The 27,042-nt window shown below is 45.8% G+C and overlaps 1 protein-coding gene across 3 annotated transcripts in view; it reads right to left on the bottom strand.

The window, feature by feature from the left end:
- KAZN (kazrin, periplakin interacting protein) overlaps positions 1-27,042 on the bottom strand; it is a 1,011,580-nt gene that overhangs the window by 760,482 nt on the left and 224,056 nt on the right. For all 3 annotated transcript variants that reach the window (XM_025447952.3, XM_025447953.3, XM_035713967.2), the window contains exon 2: positions 17,701-17,858. In XM_025447952.3, the coding sequence (XP_025303737.1) occupies positions 17,701-17,858 (158 nt within the window). The remainder of the gene's footprint in view (positions 1-17,700; positions 17,859-27,042) is intronic.

Genomic DNA, 27,042 nt, shown 5'->3' on the forward strand with positions numbered 1-27,042 from the left:
ATTTATTTATTCACGAGAGAGAGAGAGAGAGAGAGAGAGAGGCAGAGACACAGGCAGAGGGAGAAGCAGGCTCCATGCAGGGAGCCCGATGCAGGACTCGATCCCCGGTCTCCAGGATCACGCCCTGGGCCGAAGGCAGGCACCAAACCACTGGGCCACCCGAGCCACCCCCAGGTGTGTTTTTGCTGCCAGCTCTCTTGGTGACTTTTCTGGGATCTCCCGGTGAGGAAGTCCTGATACACCAGCACTTGTCCTGCTGCCCCTGTGGGCGGTTTCTGTCCCCCCTTCTTTCCACGTGAATGCAGGTGACCCGGACAGATGCAGGCCCTCCCCTTGTGGAGCCTAATCTGATAAGGCGGTCGACCCCGTCATTCATCCTGGGGGTGGGCTGCAGGAAATGGGGGGTCGGCGAAGCCACCGTGAAGGTGGCCCTGAAGCTGAGAGTGAAGGACCTCAGGAGCCAGGTGCCAGGTGCCAGGTGCCAGGTGCCAGGTGGGGAGCCGTCCACAGGTAGGACCCATACCTGCGAAGGCCAAGCGGGCCAGGCCCACCCATGTGAAGGGAAGGCCGGTGCGGCTGGGCAGAGGGAGGGATCGGGGCGGCAGGAGGATGAGCCACTCGTCCTGGTTTGCCAGGGAGTACCCGGTTTTAAGCCCAAAAGGCCCACGCCCTGGAGGACCTCTGGTCCTGGGTCAACTGAGCACTGGTCGCCGTCTGGGCCGGGCACTCAGCGCAGACTCACCAGCAGCGGAGGAAGGGTGTGGCTTTATTCTCAAATTCGGGGCGGTTTGGGGGGTGCAATTAGACTTGCATTCAAGCAGGGACGTGAAGTCAGGTCAGCAGATTTGCACAAGGCAGTAATACAGGACTCATTCTTTTTTTCTTAATATTAAGTTCTCACACTTTTTTTTAAAAAGATCATATCTGTGTATTTGAGAGAGGGGAATAAAAAACCAGAAGCAGGGGAGGGGCTGAGGGAGAAGCAGGCTCCCCCCTGAGCAGGGAACCCCGGTGGGGCTTGATCCCGGGACCCTGAGATCCTGACCCGAGCCGAAGGCCGACGCTTAACCGACCGAGGCCCCAGGCGCCCCTGTCACACAGGAATCATTCCTGATTCATTTCTTCCCCTTCCCCCACAGCACCCCCTGCCCTGCTGCCGCCCAACCCCCCACATCTCCAGTGTCCCTTGTTCCTGCTCTGGTCCCAAGCCCTCGAGGTACTGGCTCAAGCCTGGGCCCTGTGGCCAGAGGAGCCAGGTGCCACCCCGCCCCGCCGGCTCCCGGCTGCGTGACCTCCAGGAGTTGTCCCTGCGTCAACTTCCTCATCTGCCCGATGGACGGACTGGAAGGGTCGTGGTGGAGACTGAACAAATCAGCCCCCGCGGGGTGCTCAGTGCTCGGTACTTCTCCAGCTCCCTACCGACAGCGCCTGCCTCCCGAAGGCGGGGTGCCCACAGCTGCTCCCCGGGCCTCCGGACCTCCACGGCCACCCGCCTCCCTGTCCTCCCCATCGCACCTCACCAGACGCCACACACGGCTTTGGAAACGGACCCAATTTTCGTCACCACCCTCCACCTTCTTAAAACCCGCCAGTGACTTCCATTACTCTCGGAGTAAAATTCAAGCGCTTCTCTTGACCTCGAAGACCCTTTGGATCGGGGTGACAGCAGCCTCTCGTCTAGGGGCTTTTCCGTTTTTCCCTCCACCCTGGATCACCGGAGAGGTCTCCCCAGTGCTCCGATGGCTGAGCTGCCACCAGCCCACTGCGACTCTGACCACCGCTATCCCCCCCGCCGGGTTGGAACCCGCGTGCCGCCCAGGCTGGGGACACGTGCCCTCCTCCAGCTGAGTCTCCTTCCTTTCCCCCTACGTCTCTCAGCTTCTCCTGCCACCTCCGGTCCACATCTCTCCATTGTTCTTTTAGAATTCCCACTTTGGTTCCTTTAGGCTGCACCGTGGGACCGGGTCCCCCCTAACATTCCTGGTCTCTCCTGTTTATTCTTCAGTGCTACTCAGAAAATGAGGTGGTGGTGGTAGTTTTTCAGTGTTTATATTTTGTTATTTCCAAGATTTCTAGTTGGTCCTTTGAAGATTTTTTTAAAATTTATTTAACAGAGAGGGAGAGAGAGAGAGAGTGCGCGCGCACAAGCAGGGGGAGCAGCAGGCAGAGGGAGAGGGAGAAGCAGACTCCCCACTGAGCAGGGAGCCCAAGACGGGGCTCAATCCTGGGACCCCAAGATCATGACCTGATCAAAGGCAGAAGCTTAACCGACTAAGCCACCCAGGCGCCCCCTGATTTATCTTCTAAGACACTCAGCCTTATTCATCGTACTCCAACCACTTTGGTCTCCTGGTTGTTCCCTGAAGAGTTTAGACATCCTCCTGACTCCGGACCTTGACACCTGTTGTTCCTTCTGTCTGGAACGTTCTTCCCCGCCTTGAGGGTCACTTGGCTCATCCACCCCCTCACTTCTTTAAGGGCTTTTCTGACCATCCTATATAAGTAGTATCCCCCTCCCCATTCCTGTACCTCTTAAGCTTCTTACCCTGCCTTGTTTCTCACCACAACACACATCACCTGAGATATATTTACTTGGTTATTTTTTTGTCTCCCCTAACTAGACTTTAAGCTCCATGAGGATCAGGACTTAGTTTTACTTACTATTCACTCCCTAGCACACCAACTGTGTGTGACATATAGTAGCAGCTCCTTTATTAAACACTGGTGCAGTCAGTGAGTGAGTAAACGGAGGACCTCTGTTCTGATTTCTTGGATGTAATACTCCATGTTATCTCTCTGAGGATATTAATTATATCTATTTTAAAATCCTGTTCCAGTTCCTCTATTAATTATTTTCTCCTATGTAACTTTTGCAGTTCGTTGAGTTTGTAATTCTATCATTTCTGTCTCATTTTGTGGCTGGTCTTGAAATGTTTGGTGATTTTTTTTTAATGTCAGTCATTTTTGTAATTGAAATTCCTAACAGATAATGATCTGGTTTTATATAGACGGTCCACTCTGCACAAATCCAGTTGTCCCTCCATCTTCTGCTCTCTGGGCTCCTGGGACCCAAGTCTAGCAAACACCTGGGCATAGACAGGAGCTGTCAGCAATGCCATATGTAAACGAGGTATGCAAGGTCCCCAGAAGCTCAGAGAAGAGAAGGTAGAGGGACAAGTGACACTAAATGATACCAATCAGTTGGCTTTGGGAAAGTAAATCTGTCCACATTGATGAATACGGGAGAGGCTTATCAATCAATTAGAGACATTCTATTAATGAGAAAAAAATTCAGGTGTGCTTATAGAAGAAAAAAAATCCTTCTTTTCCTATATAAAAGATCATTGTTTCTATAAAAAGAATATTGGCCCTTTCCTGAATAACTGACCTCCTTGGCATAAATGCATTTTCCAGCCAACTGGGCCTACTTAACTGTACTCCCCTGAATCAAAACTGTGCTCAAATGTTCCAACACAATCCAGAGAGGGGTTGGCACAAGAGAAACAATACTGCACTACAGTGAGATGAGTAGGCAGTTCCATACGAGGCTGAGATTTCTCAACCCCAAATCTCTATCCTCACCAGACTTTAATGTTGCCCAACTACTGAAAATCAGTTCCTTTTGGAAGTGTTGGCTGGCATCCTTTCCCCCTCCTCGGCTACTCAGGTGTAGGCTTGTAACTGTCCTCCCAGTACCCCAAGCCCCTCTCCTCCACGGGACTCTTCACTGTTCTGCAGGACCAAGAAGGAAGGGCAGTCCTTCTGTTATCCTTCAGGATAATGTGTGCACAGCCTTCCCGAAGCCTGGTGGGAGAGGAGGGGTCTAGGGCCGCAGAAAACAGCGTGGAAGGGGAAGTCTGACCAAAGGAAGCCCACTGAGGACCTGGGCCCACAAGACAGAAGCCTGATGCAGAAGGCCTGGCAGTGGTGGGCAAAGGGTGTGCAGAGTCCTGGGAGAGAGTTAATCCACTTCGCAATTCCTCCAAGGGATGGCGGCAGAAGGAGAACAACCAGATTTGCCACAGTGAGCCAGACGCTGTCTCCCGGGGGAGACCGGACTCTTGGCGGAGCCGCGTGACTCTGCTGGGGCCACAGCTGCCCGTGAACTTCGCTAGGTCTCCATCTCTCTTGCTTACTTGCCCCCACTGTCCTACCAAAGTGCCAAGGTTGGGCTGAAACCCATTAAGAAGCCCTGATGATGATCTGAAATGTCAAGGGCTCCTCTGTGCTGATGATATGCATCCGGAATACTTCCCAGATGAGAGAAGACACGCTTCCCTTTGATCTAGAGTTGGAAGGATGACAGAGTGGAGGCAGTCATGATGATGAAAAGAAAGGAATAAACTAGGTGGCAACTTCCTGTCACAAAGAGAAACCAACAACAGGGAATCAACAAATTACGTGTGATGTTGGCATCGCAGCGGAAGCAACAGCGGTACCACCTATAGCAACTGCTGGTAGGACGCGGCCGCCTGCCATGCTCTGCCCGGGCCCTTACATCAGCCTTGACTTATCTTGGATGAAATAAAACCTCCGGGTTTGACATCCAGCGCTGTGACTCTTTGGAGAGTAGGAAACATGCACGCTGGCCTTCCGTCACAATCCTTTTCATCCCTTTGTGAAACAAAAATATGCAGCTACTGGATCACATTGTACCTGGTATAAAAAGGTCTCACATCTTTTAGTCTCTGATTTTTCTCATCAGCAGGGATGTATTCACTTCCTGTGGCTTCCATAACACAGGGCCACAAACCAGGTGGCTTAAAGCAGGAATAATTCATAGTCTTACAGTTCTGGAGGTTAGAAGCCCAAAATTAAGGTGGCACCAGGTTTGCTTCCTTCTGAAAACCCTAAGGGAGAATCTTTCCTGGGCTTCTCTCCCAGCTCCAGGGGCCTCAGACATTCCTGGGCTTCTGAACGTACCTCATGGCAATCTCCCATGACTTCACATGCCTCCCCTTGGTGTGACTCTGTGTCCAGATCGCCCCTTGTTACCAAGTCACCAGTCGTCCTGGACTAGGGCCCCCCTCTAATGACCTCATTTTACCTTGATTCCCTCTGTGAAGACTATAGGTCCATATGAGCCATGTTCTGAGGTCATGGATGTTAGGACTTCCAACAGGTCTTTTTTGGAGGACACAATTCAATATGTAACAGTGGAATTGGTCCCTTTTGGCAAAGCTAAAGAAAACTCCATGTAGGGCATCCATGACCAAACTGCGTTCTGCATATCTGTAGGGTTTTATGGAGATATTTCAAAGGTTCTGCAGACACGGATTCAAATTTCCTTTAGAAGCACATTGAAGACATGCACTGAGATGTGATGCACATCACTTATGAACATCAAGGAACAGTTTGTGCTTCCAGAAAAACAAGTTGGGTTTCTTGGGTTTTGGTTTTTTTTTTTTTTGGTTGGTTGGTTTTTTGTTGTTGTTTTTGGTCCAGTCCCATGAAAAAAAGGATTTCTTGTGCTACCTCTGTGCATATATTCAAACTTCTTAGTAGGTTCCTGATTTAAACCAACTGCTGTTTTATACTGGCCATCACTGATTTCAAGCCCTGTGCGTGACTCTGCGTAAGTGTATAAGCAACTGTATAAAACTGTCTACGTGTGAAAACCCAGGCAAGAAGGTTCCTGGAGCTTAACTGCAAAGGGGGCCAGATGCCCCTGCTCAGGGAAACCTCCCTCCTGGCTCTGTGGTTAATCGTGGGAGGGAACACAGGGCATGTTGATGGGATGACACGGGGGACAAAGGAAGGCATTTCTGTAAAGTTTAGGTGTCCTGTTACTCAAGGTTCTCCAGGCTGCAAATGACAGCAACCCACCTCAATGTAGTTGAAGTGAAAAGGAGACTTTTTGTCTCCTCTGCGGTGTTTCTTCTTCTGCTCCTCACTGTACAGTGTCCCCATGTGATGTCCTCTGTGCTCATGTTGGGGGTACGATGCATTGGCTCCTTCACACACATTCTAACATTCTCTAACCTGCTTCCCTGAATTACAGAAAATGGAAATCTAAAACTACATTTCCCAGACTCCCCTGTAGCTAAGGTTGCCAGGGAGTCTGGGTTCTTCCTCAATGAGGTGGAAGCAGACCATGAGGTAGCCATGGCGTGGGAAGGGACTGGCTCTTTCAGCCAGCCAGAGGCAGAGGCATTTGGTTCTCCAGAATGGCCCCAGGGAAGGTTCTGCATCCAGTCCTCATGTTGCAGGTGCTGTCCTGGAGGAGAAAGTCACCAGATGGTTTCCACTAACAGTCTTGACTGGTTTCTCCTGGATACTGTTACTCCTGGCTATGTAGCCTCCAAGCCTAATTTTCAAGACCTCCTGGAGATTCTTGGAACTATCAAAAATGTCTCCAGAATTTCTTATAAAGGTCTTTCTCCATAAATTGAAGTGGATTCTGTTATGTGCTACTGAGAACTTAAGGATCCAGCATGACTCCAACATATGGCACATACGTTCATGAGTCCCAGGGCCCCTTCAGCCACAGCTCTCTCTGAAAATGAAGAAGAGTTTTGACTGCCTCCCAGAAAACACCCCCCCCCCAGATGTCTTACAGGTCCCTCAGTCTTCACAGACCCCAAACCAAATTCTTCACTCTCCCCTCCAAGACTTCTGATCCTGTTTCCTTTGTCAGATGCTATCATTTCCCCTGGCACCCACACCAAAATCTGAGACACATCCTAGACTTGTCTCTCTCCTTCACCGTCAAACTTCAATGACTCCTACTTCTTAATCCTTCTGAATAGGCCCCTTCTTGAATCCTCCTGCCCTCATCATATTTTCCGCCTCTCCTCTCCCGCTTCCGTCAATTCATCCTTCACGCTTCCTCCATAGTGATCTTTCAAACACCCAAGTACAACCATGCCATCCCTTGGCTTGAATGCATTAAACGGTTTCCCACCATGATTGTGGTTTCAGGCTGGATGAATCGTGTGAAACCAGAGGTGTGGCAGAGGGTGGCTAAAGATTCACCAAATCCATTTCTTCTTTCTCCTGAGACCATGGCCAGGCCCCATTCCCCAGCTCCTCTCCCAGTTAGAAGACTTGGGTAGCAGTCAGACCCGACTTCAAACACTGGCTCTATTGCTGCATCCGTTAGCTCTTGCTGCGTAACAAACCACCTTGAGACTTGGTGGCTTAAACCCACCACCATGTATTATTTCTTGAGAGTCGACAGAAAGATGGTGATTCTGCTGCTCTGGGCTGAGATCGGCTCACTCGGGCATCAGTACCATAGGAGGCCAGTGAGGGGCTGCCTGGCCTGTGACAGGCTCAGCAGGGAGATGCCCCTCGGCTCCATGTGGTCTCGCCTCTGCCAGGTGGATAATGCAGACTGTCCTCACGCCAGAAGTCAGGCTCTGAGGGCATCTAGAGTCCTACCCTTCCACCACATTCTCTTGGCCAAAACAAATCACAGGCCAGCTCAGATTCCAGGGGTGGGAAAACAAACCCTAGTTCTCAGTGCGAAGGGCTACAGAGGCATACTGCCGAGAGAGGAAGTAAAGAACTGCAGGCATTTTTGCAATTAAAGCAGCACAGCTACTCACTAGATATGTGACCTTAAGTGAGTTCTCCTCTCTGGGCCTCATTTCCTCATCCATAAAATAGGGGAAATAACACATTCCTCACAAATGAGATTTGGAGGTAAGGTAAAGTCCTTAGCAGAGGGTTTGGCACACAGTGAGAACTGAATGATCCTTTACTACTTTTCTTTTTCATACCTCCCTGCAGTGTAAGTTTACCACTGTACCTGTTTGTGTAAGCTCAGGAAGCATTTGTTGAACAAATTAACCATGCACCTGGCTTGAATGACCAGCTAGAACACTGGGATTTTAATGGCTCATCGTGTTTCTAGAGCTAGCACAAGCACACACTTCTCACACTTGGTCACGGGCCCATTTGAAATCATCCTGTTCAAGCCTGACATAGAGCCCTCTTAAAATATATCCTCCAGCTGCTCAAACACAGTCTGTCCTCTGTGCTTGGATAAGGGCAGGAGAACACAATTCATGTCCCTCTAAACAAACTGACTGGTTCAGTCTTTCCAAAAGAGAATGTGCATGAAACTTGCTAATTAGGACATTTCAGACTCTCATTTCCAAAGGATCAAATACCGCCAAGAATTATGCTAAGAAATCTTTTGCTACTTTGCTTTGTTTATGTGGTAGATTGATTGTATGACTGCCCCATGCTTTATACATCTTTTTGGTCGTGTCATCTTACACTGACTCTGGGTTTGGTAAATTGGACTCGTTTTGGCCAATAGAATAGTAGCAAGCTTGATACAAACATACATCGGAAAAGTGATTGTTTTGTCCATTTGTTCTTTTTTTTTTTTTAATGGACCCCTGTCACCAATATGAGAATATTCCAGAGTTAGCCTGCTGAATGGATAAAAAAAGATATGTGGAAGACGGCTGAATCATGCCAGCCAAGGTTCTCTTAGACCCACCAGGCCCTAAGGACCACAAATATGGGACTAAAATCAGTCAAGACGACCTCTGCCTGCCCATATTAGCAAAAATACCCAGTCAATCCACAGACTTAGAGAGGGCAATGAAAAGTTGTCATTTTAAACCACTTAATTCTGGGATGATTTTTTGTTGTTGTTGTTATGTGGCAGTACTTAACTGATACCAATCCACGCCCTGATTTTCATTATCAATCTTATCATGAGCCTGTTTCTTTTTCATATTCTTTATGAGGAAAGAGAAAGAGACTGTAGGTGCATACCAGTAAGCCAAGATAAGAACGGCCATTCAGAAATTAAGTATCCTGGCTACCAAGCTGGCTAAAATGACTGCGTGTATTTTAAGTTCCCGAGTAAGAAGAACTTGGAAGAGCCAAGGCAGCATCTCACTATTAAACTGCTTCTAGGTGTGATTTACTAAGAGAACAAGGGAGTGAAGGAACGTGAAATACTGGTTTGCGCCGGCATCAAAGAGATCCGCTGGCTCTACTCCTAGATCTAACATAGGATGGGAATGATGGCACTCGGCGAGACCATGCCTCGGTTTACCTGGCTGCTTTACAGGGACTATTTGAGTTTCATGTGACTAGTAGGCCCCAATATCTCTGCAGAGGAATTACTATTCAAAGCATAAGTTATTTTGGGATTATAATTCTATGGCATCTGTTCGGCTCTCTACTATCTGACTAATGGGTGGGAGCCACAGCATTAAAAAGTAGCAAGTTACTGATACTAAAAGTCTACTGTAGAATTCCATTATGGCAATATATATATATATATATATATATATATATATATATATATATATGCAGTGAAATGACCTTTCTAATTAGGTCTCATTTAGACTAACATTGGTTTACATTTCCTGAGTGCGTGCCACCAGGGAAGGAAGGCTTTACCCATAGATAATCCATAAAGTTACTAATCTCTAGGTGCATAATTGAGAACTGACTGCCCGCCAGGTCCTCTACAGCAGCTCTTCTATTACATATGAGCAGTCTCCACCTCTTCATTTCCAGGTCTGCATCTTCCCAGAGTCGCCTTTGCCCATCTGGCTCCCGTATCTTATGTAGCTCACACAGCTCTGATGCCAGCCTTCCTTCGTGTGTATCTACGTCCACAGCATCTCGCAAGAAAAGACAGAGATCCTGGTTCCTCGGTGGACACCCACAGGCAAAAACTACAAGATTCTCTGTTCCTGGGGGACCAGTTAGAATTTTCATATTCTCTAAATTAAATGTAAATTTCTGGAATAAATAATTTGCTTAGATCTTTTGCCACATCCCAGGGGATCTATTTCCAGTTACCTCATGGAGTAGTATTAAATACATACAACTAAATTAAAGTACAAATAATATGCAATAATGCACGAGTAGAGGTCACATTCTCCCCCTCCCCCTCTCTCTCCCTGAAGATCTCAGCTGAAATGTCGCTGTGCTCAAAGAGAAAACATTTGGACCCTTACCTAAACTGGGTCTTAATGCATTTTTAAGACAAGTATTGAAACTCGTAATTATTCGTTTACTTACATACTTAGAGCTACCCGCCCACTAACACAAAATCCTTGAGGGCAAAGATCACTTCTTTTGCTCTTACTGTGGTTCCACACAGTCTAGCACAGTTCTTGGCACATTACAGATGCTCAATAAATGATGACAAAAATGATAACTAAGATATATCTTGACGACCAATTATGATTAATTGTAGGACTTCAAACAAAGTGATGCTGAGGCTGGAAGAGTTTCATGATCAATGAAAAAGGTAGTGTTGGTTCTAAAAGAGGGTTTCTCAATGACTACTCTACTGGCTTTTGGGGCTGGATAATTCTTTGTCATGTCGGGGGGCCATCCTGTGCATGGTAGGAAGTTTGGCAACATGTCCTGCCCTGACCCCACCAGATTCCAGTAGCACCACCACCCCTGCGCACCAAGCTACACCGGCTGTGACCATTAGAAATACCTCCAGATATTGCCAAATGCCTCTGGGTAGAGCAAGAATGCTCTCCTCCCCTCTCACCCAAAGGGTGATGGCAGCATTGGGTATTATTTTTGGAGGCAGATACCTGTCAATAGAACTACAGAACATCATGAGGTGGCTAGAATATCGGGGGGGGGGGGGGGCTATAATACCTTTTATATTCCATTTCAAGGTTTTTGAAAAACAAGTTCTTAGAACCCTAAGTCTTCTTAGAGTCTGAAAGGGTAGAGCTTAGCGTTGGGAAAGCACTGCATATTTATTAACATTAAAAACATTTTGAGTTAGGAGTGCTGTTGTACGTCTGAAGCCAGGTTTTAATCTGCTTCTTTTCCCAAATTACACCCCTGCTTTCCCTCTATTGAATAACCCCTTCAGGAAGCAAATATACTCTGAGGGTCACCACCTACAAGCAGGAAATCATTTACGCTTGCTTCGTGATGGGCTGGATGGAACAATATACAAAAAAGTCTATTTTATTAAGGCTTAATGCCCAGTTTTCAAAATAGAGATCATACTCAACCTCCTGTACTTCTCATGGTTGAGAGGAAAAGAGGAGAAAATGCTGGCAGAGGTACTTTGTAAACAGTAAAGTGATCTGCAAACATCAGCCACTTCCTTCTCTGGGCTTCCATGGCCCCCACGCACGCCTTCCTCAGTATTTATCACAGGGCACTTCAGTGTCTGATCACCTGCCCCACTGTATCCTGAGTCTCTCCAGGACAGGGCCAATGTTCTGTCCCTCTCTGTCCCTACTGCGCTGCCAAACCCCACGCTGGGACGCAGCACCAAGAGCATGCAAGTGGAGTGCACGGTGGATTTATTATCGCCCCATGTGCCCAGCATCCTGTCTCCCTCCTTTTGGTGACAATGGCTCCCCACATGGCACGCGATCTAGGTGGGCCCATCTATCCCTCAACGTGCACACCCTCCCACGGTCCATGGGAAGAGGGCCCATTGACCTAAGACATGCTGGTCAGACTCTTCTAAGAATTGGAATTTGGACCAAAGAGACACCAAGAGAGAAGATGGTTGGAGCCAATTTATCCCAACCGCAGCGCCCTGAAGCAACTTCTCTTTAAGTCCTGAGACCTAATTCTCCCTTGCTGTCCCCTTGCCTGTCTTTCCCGAGATGTGGTTCTCCAGCTTCTCATAAGGTCAACCCTATCTGCTTCCATCAAACGTTACCCTTGTTATTTTTTTTTTTTTCAACTAACATCTTCTTTAGGGAAGATAGTAGCTTTCTCTTTCTTAAAAAAAGAAATTTATTTAAATTCAATTTAGGTAACATATGGTGTATTATTAGTTTCAGGGGTAGGATTTAGTGATTCGTCAGTTGCATATAACACTCAGCACTCATCACATCACCTGCCTTCCTTAATGCCCATCATCCAGTCCCCCCATCACCCCACTCACCTCCCCTTCCCCAACCTTGTTTCCTACAGTTAAGAGCCTCTTCTGATGTGCCTCCCTCTCTGTTTTCTTCTTATTTTATTTTCCTTCCCTTTTTATGTTAATCAGAGCTGGCCTTTGTTCCTGACAACCAAAGAACCCTATTGAAGTTCTCATCCCTAACCTTCTTTCCATGATTTTGCTGCTATTTCAGATTCCCTTGCTACACCATGGACCATCAACTATCAGGGCAGCATAAATCCTAGTTTATTGTCATCTAAAATGTAATATTGTAATAAACACGTAGCATCTAAAAATGTGGCATAAAGTTTCTGTGGTGTGAAAATAAATTCCCAAATTTCCCTCTAGCACCATATGGACATATGTGTGGAAGCTCCATCAGTTTGATAGAGACAATTCCATGCACACATGACCCATCCTAAGAGATGCTCCTTGCCTTCACAGCCCAGCCATGGACAGGAGTCCAGCTTTTCCTGAGTCTCATTTCCAACCGTACCCAGATCTTTGCGTGGGAAATTCTGAAAGCAAATTTCAACGTTTTAGAACCTTCCCTAAAATCCTGCCTTATGGGTTTTACAAAGATGGCAGAGACCTCAGAGGAGGTGACCTTTCATTATTAGTATAAAAAGTACCTAGACTCAAGCTTATCAGAGGAGCAGTACTGCAGTTTTATGTGTCACCCTCTGTTTGAGCCAGGAAGGTGACTTGTAGAGGATCTGTAACCGATGAGCTTGTCCCCAAGCCTGGCAATGCCTACCAGTTACATTTAAATTTATTTAAAAAACAAAACAAAACAAAACTTTAGAAGACCAAAATCACCACAGCAGAATGAGAAGAGGGCTCGTACAAGTTATGCAAGAAGTCACAAGCGGAAAAAAAAAAAAAAAAAAAAAGAAGTCGCAAGCGTTGGACCTGCTGGTGCCACAGTCTTGCATCTGAGGCAGGAGAGTAAGCACTGCCTTTCCAAATGCCCAGGACGGACGGTACCGGGGCACAGGGACTGCTGGAGGAGATAAGCTGAGACTCCTCTGAATAATCACCTCACCCCCGTGGCTTCCTGCTTAGCTGAACTAAACTCTTTAGCATCCATTTAAGTATTTCTTTCTCCTGTGACCTGTAAAAGGTGGAAATCTGACAGCATGAATAGACTTGAACACATCCCCAGGTGATTTTCTTCGGTGGAAAACTTTGCCTCTTCGTTGTCGCTCTCATGTCAGAGCTGCTTCTTGGCTTTGCCACAGGGTAGGGACATTGCCGTTCTTGCTCCTGTATGGGGTCGCATTTCAAAAAATACTACGAGAAACCTGTCCCCAGGGGCAGGGGGTGCTACTAACAGCCACAGCCAGCATCTGTGACCTTGAGAGCCACCCACCCTTCTGGTGCCTCAGTCTGTGTGATGTCAGGGCAAGATCCTTCCTAGGGGGGTGTTGACAGGGGGCAGTGAGGGCATGACCTTGAGGCCTGCTGCAGCCAGAAAGCACCAGATTCCTGCACTAGTACTAACTACCAGGTCTGTGCCGTGAGCACGGTGTGGGCTTCAGAAAGCACATGGAGGGATGGAAAGTGCTAGAAAAGGGAGAGATCCTCCTTCCAGTGTATGGCTGTCATGAATGTGTATCAATTACCTGACTCCTAAGGTCTCCTTCCCCAAAACAAGCTGAGGAGTCGTCCCTCCCTCCCTATTTGTTGGGAGCCTGAGCCAGTTTTCCTCTGGCGGGGGCTCTGCTCCAGACCACACTTCCCCATTTGAGACCAGTCCAGAGAGCGACAGTGTGTGCGGCTCAAATGGCCGTCAACTCATGGTAAATTTGCTCAGTGTCGCCGGAAGTTAATCAGAAGGCATCATCAACCGCGGAGAGTGCTTTTCTAGACCATCCTAGGACAGAAAAATCACTCTACCCAGGGGGCCATCACACGGAGTCTTGGATCCTGGCAGGAACCCCGTCTGCCTCCCGGCCCCCAGGCTTGTCTCCTGCTGCTCACCCCACGTCCTGCTGCTCTTCTCCCTCGCGCTTGGCAAGGGGAATATGTGGTTTTGGCAAATATGCTTTCAAGTGCCCTGAACACAAATAAGAGAAAGAAAGGCTGATGAGGAAGGGAAAGGGGACAGGAAGGGAGGCTTCTCACCTACCACTTACTTTGCCAACAGGGAGAGAGTAGAAGCGTAGAGGATGAGAAGATAGGAGGAGAGGAGGGGATGGCGGGGTGGGATGGAGGGAGGAGAAAAGAAAAGGAAAAGAGAAGAGGAGGGAAGAGCCAGGAAAGGGCGGGCCAGAGGATGGAGCGGACGGCACTGATGGCCCGGCCAGCCCTTGACTTGGGCCAGGCCGGAAGCACGCGCTGGCGCAGGGAGGGTGGTTGGGCGGTTAACTTTTGTTGTTAAAGTCTTGCTTCCTCCCTTCCTAGAGACGGGCCTCTGGGAAGGGTGCATCGGGGCCCTGGCCTTGCTCTTAACAAGCCCTACCTTCAAATCCAGGCTGTTCCAGGGAGAAAGGCCTGGCATGCAGCACTCCGCACCCCGGGGCCTGGGCAGCAGAATCCGGGCCCTTCCTCGCTGCCCTGGAGCCGAAGGACAGCGCCCGGGGCCCACAGAGTCTCTGCCTTTGGGTGCCCAGCCTTCCAGGAGAGGATCTTGCTGCCAACAAAGCGATCTTATTGTTTTCCCAAGCATTTGTTCACCTCTTAATAAATAATGATATTAGGTCTTTGGGGGGAAGGAGGAGAGAACTGCCAATAGGAGATTTAATTTGCTATAATCAACCCCTCTTAGCATGCAGAGTCACACAGGACGAGTAAAAGAATTAATCTCTACCAGAAAGAACTGCCTCTTCGGTGTTATGAATCTAATCACTCATGAGGCTGAGTTGGCACTTCGGGTTTAGCCAGAGCTCCAAGGAACAAAACCCACAAGATCGGGCTTCAGATGTGGTCTGAAGGGGACACGTTATTGAATTGGGGGGGGAGTGCTGCGGACTACAAGGGGAATGGAACGCAAACAGAGGAACCCTGCCTCTTTTAGACACCCCCGAGATGTTCAGATAGACAGTTAGGGAATTTATAAACAACTGCAGGCCTCTGGGCTGCCCGCGTGAGACGTTCCTCCTTGCTTCCATTCTCCAGAATGGACTGTCACACCTGCCAATCACGCCCGGCACCCCTATTATACTTGGGAGATGTGTTTGCGCTGCGCCTACTGTTTTATAATCCTCAGAGGTGGAATTTCATAGCCCAGCAATGCTTTTGCCTTTGACATTCTCCTAAGCAGGATTTATTGCTTCCAAGACAGATGTGACTTGAATCGATTATGCCTTTTAAGCGGCCTCCAGATTCTCTGGAATACTTTGTGCCTGACTTCATTCAACTCGCAGGCTGATGTCAGAGCATTTCATCATAATCTAATGCTATTAAGAGTCCTCTGGGTGTGGAAGTGAGCAGGCTATTATACCAACCAAGTTAAGGGATGTGGTTACTACTCTTGAGAAGCCTGCGTCCTCCGACACGCAAGCCAATTGCACATCTATTAATACCACAAAATGCAGCTGAAGGGAAGGGGCACACAGAATTTCTATTCACATTCTGTTGACCTCCCATTATTGATGAACTCGGAATATGAAATAAGTACATTCACTCGTCTTTGCAATTGAGGTAAGAAGCAATGTCAAACCATGAACGGAAAATCACTGAATTTTCAAAAATGCTCAATAGACAGTCTCCTTAAAAACTGCGTATCTCTAGCTATCTCCTTCAAAACTGAAAACCACACATCACCCCTGGCCATACCCAAAATGTTGGGGTGCCTTAGCATTTTATAAGTTGGGCAGCACTAATCTTAAACGGACATGCTCTGAGCCTGAGGGCATTAAGTAACATGAGTCTAATTGACTTTAGCCACAGACCTAGAGATAACCACAAATAATGTTTCAAAAAGTTAGTGGTCTGGGGAGAAAAGAAATGAGGGTGGTATTTTTAGACCAAACTAATCACAATTTGCCTCATCCTACATTAGTCTGAAAGACAAGAGGGAAGAGTCTTTGAGCAAAAGTAGACAAACAAATGATGGGTCCAAGACACCACAGCACTTCTGCTACCTGACCTTCTGTTTTCTGCCCCCTCAGGAGGACTTAACCCACCCTCCTTTTTGAGGCATGACTTTAGGGGAATATCCACCATACCCTGCTCCATTTCATCTGGCCATGTAAGTGAGAAGATTCCAGCAGGCATTGATTGGGGATGAGGAGAGAATGAGATAGTAAGACGCTCCTACACAGTAACCACATTTTATGGGATATTGTAGTCTTATTATATTTAAAAAAGGGGTAAATGGTGACCAACACCATGAAGGATGACAGTTGTCAAATGAATCCAGCATTGCAGGCGGGGGGTGGGGGGGGGAATGTTTTCTTAAGCCATATTGAACACTTCTGAAATTCCTTCTAGACATGAGTGAAGGAGAGAAAAAAGAATGGTTTTTTATCTCCTCAGATTTTGCGAACTAGAGTTTACACAATATATCTGGGGAATTATTTAGCTAGTTCCCTTGGCTGGTGTGTTAGCTATAGGATTGGGCCCAGGCACTGAGGAAAGCTAATCCTTTCAAGGACAATTTGCTCTCTTTTATTTGGTAAATTGTTCGAATTTCCCCTTTTTTGCCCCAAGTCTTAAAATTAGCTGTTAGAACTTCAGAAACTTTCCTTTTTCCACCAGGCAGGCTCAGGAAGAAAGGAGAAGTGGAATGGGCTGCTCATAATAAAGGGGAGAAGGGAGAACAGTGAATAAAAATGAAAGGCTTTGCATAATTTGGGTCATCTGAACAGAGGGCCTCAAAACTCCCATGGGGCAGCTTCCGGCATTGACAGGTAAGAAACGCACCAAAGCCCTGCCAGTTAAAGTCTTACTGGTACAAGATACCGGCTTCACGATTGATTTAAAAAATCAAACATAAAACACCACCATGGTAGAAACAAAAGCAAAGAAACCACAGTTCAAAATCTGATAACAGAGCAGAACACAGGAAACCACCAACCACTCTGACCTCACTGCTGTCGAACAGAAAACAAGCTCAGGAAGAAAGCTCCAGGGCAAACTAATACAGAATCACCAAAACCAAAGAACATTTTCTGAAACATTTCTAGATACTGAGGGGGTAGACATGACAATAAAATCTAGTTCGGCTTGGCTTCACGAACACAGCAAACTACCACTTTTCCTAAAACACCTGGTGTTTGCCTACCAACATATCTGGGGAGACCCACCAACAAAGCCAGAAGGAGTATATCGATTACCTTTAAATATTTCAATAAAATAGTGCACGAGGAGAAATCTTGAAGAGGAATCTCAACAAAAGCATGCAATGAGCTAAATCCCTTCTGTAATTAATTCATTGTGAGCCTTAAAACACACACACACACGCATACAACAGTGCTGATTCGCTTACTGGTGGTGCATCAAATGTACCAAAATATTCATTAGCTGCTCAGTGATGCTTCTTGGGATCCATATCGCTCCACTCCAAAGCATTTGCCAGCTTTGATGCCTGCCAAGTTTGTATGTAAATGGATTTTCACTTTTCCAAGGCTAATGAGAGATCTGTTAAATTCTCAGAAACAACACATATATTCTTTTTAAGCCCTATTACTTTGACTTAAAACCAAGCTATTTCAATACTAAATCCCAAATAATTCCTAATCAGAAATCTACCACCCTGTATATCAGAATGTCTGCGACGTGGCTGTTTACCACAAAGGCGGTTTCCAGTAAGTGTGGTAGTCGAACAGTTTTGCACAATTTCTACCAAAAAGAAAACAAACAGAAAGATACCACGGACTCATCAATCTCTGTACCTGAGCATCCATTAAGAGGTGTCTCATCAGTATCATGGAACTCTTCAGAGTCTCTTTCTCAGTGGGTAGAAAGGGGTCTTTGTCCTCTTCTAGCGCCTTCGACTTGGTGACAATAAAATGGGATATCTGGTCATTTAGGGTGTGCAGTGACTGCACAGCTACAAAAAAAAAGAGAAAGAAGGAGAGAGTGATCAAAACAGGTAACTTTCAAAGAGAACTTGGCTAGTACTTTTAAAGGGAGAACTAGAGGTGTGCGTATAAGGTACAAGCCATGGAGGTACTGAGAAGCCAGGATATCCCCGAAGCTCTCCAACACATATGTTTAACAGCTAACAAGTATTTATTGAGTGCTCACCAAACACTAAACCTATATGGAGTGCTTGGGGTATAATGGCAAGCAAAGGCAGACACGACGCCTACCCTCATGGAGCGGCCAGTCCTGTTGAGAAAACTGAAAAGAAACAAGTCAGGGAACACTTCCCTGAAGATGACTTTGTGGTGTTTGTAAATTACAGAGATTAACAGGGCATGACGGGACAGTCCTAGAGTAGATTTACATTTATGGTAATAAACTTGGCTACTTTACCTCTAAGCAGATGGCCTCCATCATTAAAGTATATGAAGGGACAAAGGCCATGTTTTCCAGTCAGTGCTGCATGTGTGCTGGGAGGATTATTATTTCTCTGTAATTCACATAGCGCTTGCCATCTGACCTGTTATAAATTCAAAGATTTCATTTATCTATAATGCTTGTTGCCTCTTTCTCTACAGTCTCTACAGTGCATTCAGGAAGAGCAGAGATTTTTTAAAAATCTTTGTGTATGGTGATATCCCCAACAACTAAGGCAGTGACTAGCAAATAGGAGGTGCTCTATAAACATTATAGAATTTCTTTATTTCTCCTTGAATTCAAATTTCTTTACTTATGGGATTTGTGTAGGTTTCAGGTAAACCTAGCCTCTTGAACCAAGAAAAGTAAAGCTTAGGCATCCTCAGGAAAACCACTGTACCAACCACAGTTCTGAAGATGAAAGTTATCATCAAAAACTCATATACAATAGAATAACTCCGAGCACTTCTGATTCTGACCAGGAGGGAGTAAGAGGGTTCAAATTACCCTCTTGCATAAATAACTAGAAAACTTTGCGATATCTTCCCAACAAGTATTTTTAGACCTCAAACAACTGGCAGCATAATACTGTGATCCTTTAGAAAAGAGAAGAAAAAAAAAAGTCGAGTCCTATCATCACCAGGCATTCTGTAATAAAGGGATGGCTAGACTTCAGCATAGGAACAAGAACCCAAGGACAGTCCACTGATCACACTGAATTGAGAAGACAGAGACTGGGAAAGCTACATTTGCTACAGTCTGTAAGACAAAGAACTGAAGGGGAGGGAGCTGCACAGAGATCTCCAGAAATCTGCACAGAGGTCCCTTTGAACTCTTGGCTGAGTGTCAAACCTGTGTATGAGAAGGATGAAACCCTCCGTGAACAGGCAAGAAAAAATTCCAGAAGAGAAGAGTTCTAGGTCTGAGCAACTCTAAACCAAATGATTCCATGAGATCTCACAGAGCCACAAATTGTGCACATGCTCATCAGCCAAAGTGAATGGGCTTTGCTGGAATTCAGGGCACATTCAATAAAGACTCCAGAAGGATCATGCTTTAGAAATGAAGCTAAATAATCCATAGAATAAAGGCTACTCTAGGCCTATCCAAAAAGAGTTTAAAAGTAAGCCTGAAAGAATCAAACTGATCTGCAAGTAACTAAAATACCTTCCAGGGGGGAAAAATGGAGCATCTTTTGTGTAGAAGTATGACAAGATCTAGCACCCAAAAGTACAAAATTCACAATGCTCAGTATTCAATAAAAAATTACCAGACATGTAAAGAAGCAAGAAAGTGTGACTCATAGCCTGGAGAAAAATCAGTATATAGAAACAGACCCATAAATAACAAGTGATAGTATTAGCAAGCATGGCTATTAAAACAGCCATTATGGATGTGTTTTGCATGTTCAAAGTGGTAAAATAAAACATGATTATAATGAGGAGAAAAATAGAATATTCAAATCAGAACCAAATGGAGCTTCTAGGAATGAAAAATGCAGTATCTAAAATGAAATTTTTACTGAGTGAGATTAATAGCAGATTAAAATGCAGAAGAAAAGACCAGTGGATTTGATACTATAGCAATAAAACTCTCTAGAATGAACAGAGCCTCTCTGACAATATAAAGCTGTCTGACATACATGCACTTGGAGTCTGGGGGTGGGGTGAGGGCAGGGACTGAAATAATGTTTAAGGAATTAATGGACAAAGTGTTTTCCAAATTTGATAAATTATAAACATATAAATACCAGAGTCTCAATAAACCCCAAACAAGACAAACACAAAGAAAACTGCATCAAGGCAGATTATAACCAAATTGCTAAACACACACACACACACACACACACACACACACAGTGAGAATGAGAAAATCTTAAAATCGGCCAGAGAAAAGGCATATTGCATTCAAAGGAACGAAGATAAGAATGATGTCAGACTTGTAATAAGAATCTATGCAAACCAGAAGATAATCTGTGCATCTTTAAAATACCGAAAGAAAAAAGACACTTGTCAACCTAGAATTCTATAACCAACAATATCCTTCAGTAATGAAGGTGAAACAATGACTTTTTTAGATAAACAAAAGTTGAGAGGAAAATTTTAGTTTACAAAAATGTAAAAAAAGAAGGCTTAAAAGGAACAACATGTAACATATAAAGACTTTTTCCTTCCCATCTTTTAATTCATTTAAAAGATAATAGATGTTTGAAAGTAAAACAATAATTTACGAGGTTAACATATATAAAAGTAAAACATATGACAGTACAAAGAATGAGAATATTCACAAACACATAAAGTACAATATTATTTGAAGGTGGACTGTGTTGTCAGATATGCAGTGTAAATCCTATAGTAAGTACTACAAATAATAAATAATAAAGAAACAAATGATGGTTTTGAACTACAGAGAATCAAACTTGGAAACCAGAGCATAGTGTCACAACCGTAAGCCACAGAGTAGAAAGAATATAGGATATGACATCAGAGAAGTTCCTCACCGCTCAGGAAGACTCTCAAATCCTGCCCTGGACTGGGGGAGGACCTTGGCCCAGACAGGGAAAGATGAACAAGAAAGTATGAGGCTGATTCCCGTGTCCCCGAATCTTCATTCTCTGAAGGAGATAGTTAGAAACACCCAGATAGATTTGGGGATTTGAAAGCTGAAGTGACTTACTGTCTTATGTCCTGCCCCAGGCATATGGATGGGGCACTCGGCATGCACATGTCAGTATTTGTGTAGAAATGATAACCACATGGTCTACTCTGCCAGGGAGGATCGGAGATTGCACTACTGCTTTACCACCATCATCCCCCAACCTCCAGTCTTTTCTAGCATCCTGGGGGACGAAACCATTTCCATTGAGTTCATGGAGCAGGCACACATCCCCAAGACAGGACAACACAGAAGCCTCCTGACAACCCAAAAAGAGGGGGAAGTGGGTGGACACCTGGGTGGCTCAGCAGTTAAAGTGTCTGCCTTCAGCTCAGGGCCTGATCCTGGAGTCCCGGGATTGAATCCTGCATCGAGCTCCCTGCACGGAGCTTGCTTCTCCCTCTGCCTGTGTCTCTGCCTCTCTCTCTCTCTCTCTTTCCTCTCGCTCACTCTTGAATAAATAAATAAAATATTAAAAAAAAAAGAAGGGGGCGTGGGTAAAGAGCAATCTGAATTTATTTGATAACTACCCAGAAAAGATACTAAGTTTTCAGCCAGAAGTGCTGAGTTACCATTAGTGAAAATGCAGGTTCCAGATCGAAGCTGAGTTCTGTTGCAGAAAGTTAAAAACAACAAATGACTTTTTCAGTATGGACCCTAAATTTTTCGACTCTCTGTATTTCCTGCCAATAGGAAAGTTGGGGTACAGGTAAGAAAACTGAAGCTCTAAAATATGCCCTAGGGGCACCTGGGTGGCTCAGTCTTAAGCATCTGCCCTCAGCTCAGGTCCTGATCCCAGGGTCCTGGGGTCAGGCCCTGCATCAGGCTCCCTGCTCAGCAGAGGGCCTGCTTCTCCCTGTCGCTCTGCCTGCTGCTCCCCTTGCTTGTGCTCTCTCTCTCTGTCAAATAAATAAATAAATCTTTAAAAATAAAATAAAAATATGCTTTAAACTTCACTTTGTCCTAAATGCGAAAGACAAACTGCAAGAGGTAAGGACTCCCTCTTCTGCTCAAAGAATAGACACTTCCATTAAAGAACCTACCATATTGTGTTACAACTGCTTACAAATCCATCTGTGGTAGATTTAATGATTAGTTCCAAAACCCGTCTCTGAATCTATTCCTACAAAACCCTCCCTCCTCATGACTCTCCTTGGTGGAGAAACATACTTCCTGCCTTAAATAATATCAGGTTTTTCCAAATGACTTGCTTTAGCCCATTGCATGTGAGCAGACACGAGCTATGCCATGTCCAAGCAGAAGCGTTAAGAGCAATTTTGTGGTTCCACCGTGACTCTTTTCCCTTTGCCATGAGAAGAGCTCAGATCCCAGGATGCAGAAAACATGTACGTGAAAAGCAAACTTTCACTACTGACAAACACCCAAGACTAGGGGGGCTATTTGTTACTAGCGCACAACCTAACGAATGTTGTTTCATAGTCTCTGGACTAGATGATGACTCTCTTGAAGGCAAGAATAGAACTTTGTTCACCATTTATCAAGGGCGTCTAGCACAGGAAAGCCACTCGGGAAATGTTTATTGAAAGAGTAAATACAGCTGGTTTGACGGTTCAGATTCTAAAGCCAGTTGGCTTGGGTCTCAAGGCTGCCTGCCCCTCTGACTAGCTATAATAAGAATAATGACAACAATTATGGTTTATCGAGTCCCTATCATATGTCAGGGGCTTATAAAACCTTTGTGCGACTGATGGTTCACTGATAACGTGGGCCCTGGGGTCAGAAGCCTGAGCTCTGACTTTTACTAAGCAGGTGAATTTGGACAAGTTCCTTTATATCCCACAGGGCCCGGCGTGTTGTAAGTTCCCAACGAATGTTGGCTGCTGTTCTGGTTAAAGATCTGTTAGAGATGGGGAATCTGAAGCCCAGAGAGGTTCCCACAACAGGGATGAGGCCCAAGGCCATGACTCTCCAACGCCTCTTCTCACGATCTTGCCATGATGCCACACTTTGGGTCCAGAATAACATCATGAGAGACAACACCACCAAGTGGCGTGCTAGACCCCCAACACCAGTCACGTGGGGCACAATAAAAGTAAGGGCAAGGAACATTTCTAGACTTTTTTTTTTTTATTTTTATTTTTTATTTTTAAAATGCATTATTTTTATTTTACTTTTTTTTATAAATTTATTTTTTATTGGTGTTCAATTTGCCAACATATAGAATAACACCCACTGCTCATCCCATCAAGCGCCCACCTCAGTGCCCGTCTAGACTCCTTTTTTAAGCAGATGTAAAACAAGCAGATGGCAGAGTGCCTGGCACACAGTAAACATTCCATGTGCTCAAAACGGCTAGGATCTGAGCACGCTTCTGGATGTTTCCTTGCCTCTACTTCTTGAACCCCTCCTCTCCATCACACAGTTCCTGGGCCGACAGTCAGCAGCAGCAGTGGTGGGGATATTATAGCAAACGTCTACGGGCGACTCTGCATGGCAAGCGCAGAGCTACAGGCTTAACAGGCACCGCCTCAGTTAATCACCAGGACAATTCTATTGAAGTGAGTGCTATTGTTTTGCTCCCATCTTACAAACAGAGGAACTCAGATGAAGTGTCATCCAGGATTACCTGCTTAGTCGGTGAGGGGGACAGGACTGCTACCCGGGCAGCGAGTGTGCCCATTGTGCTGCCCCCACTCTGCAGGCCACTTGCTGCTCTGTCCCAGGCTCCTCTTGGGCTAAACCCAGCTGCCTGTCTGGTTCCCTGTCTGGTTCTCCCATCCCGCTCTCACCACCAACCTTAGGACACGGCCAAGGGCTCACACTGATGTATTTCCCCCGGGGCCAGGGACCACCCAGGCCCAGCCTCCAAGTACAGTGACAGACTGGGCGTGGAGCGGCACCTGGGGAGCCCTGCACATTCCCAGGTGAAGAAACAGGCAAGATCACAGCTCCCCGAAGACACTGCGGCAGTTTGAGGGTATTGACCCTGGAGCTCGGCTGCCTGGGTCTCGGCGCCGTCTGCCCCTCCAGCTGTCAGGAGCTTGGAGGAGTTACTTGACCCCTCAGTGTTCCCATCTGCAAGTGGGGAGGATAACAGGAACAGCTTCCTAGGGTGACTCTGAATTATAGGAGGCAGTTTGCACAAAGCCCCCGAACACAGCATCTGTCACATGACAATTCTATGCAAAGCTCTATTATGATTATTTTTTTTTCTATTATGATTATTAATCCACAGCCTGTACCCCAAGTCTTCAACCTGATGTTAACCAGTTGCTATGTTTATAACCGGGGATAATCGTGAACTCCTCGTTACATAAATCAGCCAAGATGGTCTGAATTGTTTATTTCTTCACTGCAGGCTGAGACCCATTAATTCAAAAGCCAGCAGGTGCCAAACTCAAAATTTTTACATATCCACTTGTGCTAAATATAGCCCAAATAGGCAGATTTTTAGCTATTTGGAGCCCATCTCCTCTGCGTGCCCCACAAAACTGCACCCAGTCTCTGCTAGCCATGGAAAAGACAAGCCTAAGCAGCTCTCTGACCCCAAGAACTGTGCTGCTAGGTGCTAGGCTATCTCCTAGATGCCCAAGTCCCCTCTAGGATCCCCCTCTCCCCTGGCGCGTTCCTCTGCCCTCCTCGAGCTCTCCAGGAGGTCACCTGCTGTGAGGGACTTCCTGGAATCCAAAACTTGTCAAAGCCTCACCCAAAAAAGCCTGCGTGTGCTACTGCCACCTAGGGGTCATGTCTTTTTCCTTGAGGAGCCCCCAGATCCTTGGGACCCCCTATATTTCATTTTGTGTTACCAGTTACAAATTGTCTAGTGCTTCGTAGACAGTAAATACGTAAGAACAGCAAGTGGACCGATTGGAAGGAATGACAACAGGGAGGAATATTTTTCCCCTTGTGTCTCGGCGTGGAGCTAATCTTCAGGGTTCTTCGGCTTGTGCGATGGGTACCTTACGTGTGTCGGGTTAGCATCTTTCTCCAGTGTGTTCTCATAAAAGAAACTATCTCAAAAACAAACAAACAAACAAACAAACAAAAAAAACTATCTCTCCTTTTCCTGGAAACACGATCCCCACCTGTAGTCCAGGGAGGGCTGGTCCTATTCTGAGGTCCCGGAGGTAGGCACACGGTCCAGACCTGGACCATCTAAAGCTTTTCATTTCCCTGGCAATGGAGGTTGGCTCAGAAGAAGTGTAACCTAAACATGGTCAATCAGATTTAATCCCAGGACCACTTGCTAGAACTATGAAGAGGTAGAGCGTATCCTTGTTGGTTGCTATTGCTACACTGGTAGCAGTACGGAGCAGCTGGTGGCCTTTGTAGCCATCATTTGAGGAGCCTCCCCACCCACCTGAGAATAAAATCACCTGAGCCAAGGGATAATTATCACTGACGAATAGGGGGAAAGATTCCTGACCGCATCATTACAGCATCGGGATTCAGTCACCGACTTCTCATTTACGTGGGTCAGCAAATTCCCTTCTTTCCATTAGCCCCTCTGGGTTGAGTTTCTGTCATTTGCAATCAAGAAGCCCGATTACGATAAAGAAGCCTGTACTTTTCTTATTGCAACAGTAATTTATGTGATTATTTCTTTAACGTATGCTTTCCTCTGTGGCAGACTCAAATGATCCTAAATTTTGTGTTACTCCTTCCATTGAGACGTAGGGCATAAATCCCCTCCCAGGAGTCTGGCTGGCTTTAACGACACAGTTCACCATTATTAGTAAGGGGTAGAAGTGACATTGTGGGATTTCTAAGGCTAGGTCGTAAGAGGTCTTGCAGCTCCTGCTTGTGATTTCGGAACAACTGCCCTGAGAGAAGCTACCTGCCGTGTAAGAAGTCTGACCGCCACGAGACCACCATGCCTGAAGGAAGCCCACACACATAGACTACGTGGGGGAGGAGAGAGATGCCTGGCCAGCCTCAGTTCTTCCGAGCAGCTAGCCAGACCAGGTTCCAGATGTCTGAATAAAGAAGCCTTCTTGAATATTCCAATCCTAGAGGAGGCAATGTAGAGAAGAACCAGGGAATCTCGCCATCTTCCATAACTGATGCTTCCGACACATGGCCCCGGCCATCTCTACCATTCAAGTCACCCAAGATATGGCCCCTGCCACTCTGGAGCAGGGCTGAACCACTCCTTGACACCATACCCAAATTCCTGGCCCACAAAACTGTGAGTATGGCAAGGTATTGACTCACACCATTCAGTGTGGGGATGGGTCACTATGCAACACCAGGTAACCGTAAGACCTTCACCGAGTCCTAAGTTCCCAGAGGCCAGCAACAGGGTTTACTCAATTAATCACTATATACCCAGCATCTCGCACATAGTAGCACTTGAACAAACCAATATTTATCCAGAAGTATTTAAAAAAGAATAACTGGGGAAAAAAGGCAACCTCACCCCATTCTGTCCCCCCCCCCTGCTACCCCATTCATAATACCCTAGAATCGGGTATTATGTACACTCTGCTCCATTTGGCATATAGAAATCTCAACCAAATAATACTGTTCTTAAAATGTATGATGGATTATGGAATGAAGAGCCATATATATGCTTTCTTACCTACCTGAGGTTAGGAAATTGAGTCATAAAACCAGTTTACTTGCTTGGTGGCTCGGAATGTGAAATGATGTTAAATTTATTGCATGTTATTCTGGTCTACAAATTTGAAGAAACACGTATTTCTATAGCAGGCTTATTTATATAAAGTGCTCATTTGAATTTCACTGTACATTAATGAGTATTTATTTAGGTTTCAGATAAGGATGGTACATTCATGGGTTGGTGGAAGAAAAAATAACAAGTTCCAACATTTTGTGTCATTAGCAAAAATAGAAGGTACACATAAAATTTCTTAATGTTTTCTGAAGAGAATAACAGCTTACCACACTGTGCCTCTATTTTTATAGATCGGATGAAGTATAGAACATGAAATAATAATAATATGACCCTAAACACTCATTTTATGCAGACGAGTCCAGATGTCACCGAGATGGGCCATTGTACATTTTTATAGAAAAATATACCAAATGAATCATATCATGGGGCACAGCCTCGCCACCAGAAGCTCCGTGGTTTTATGATCTTGTCATTTATA

This window comes from Canis lupus, chromosome 2 (assembly GCF_003254725.2).
Source record: "Canis lupus dingo isolate Sandy chromosome 2, ASM325472v2, whole genome shotgun sequence".
Lineage (NCBI taxonomy): Eukaryota > Metazoa > Chordata > Mammalia > Carnivora > Canidae > Canis > Canis lupus.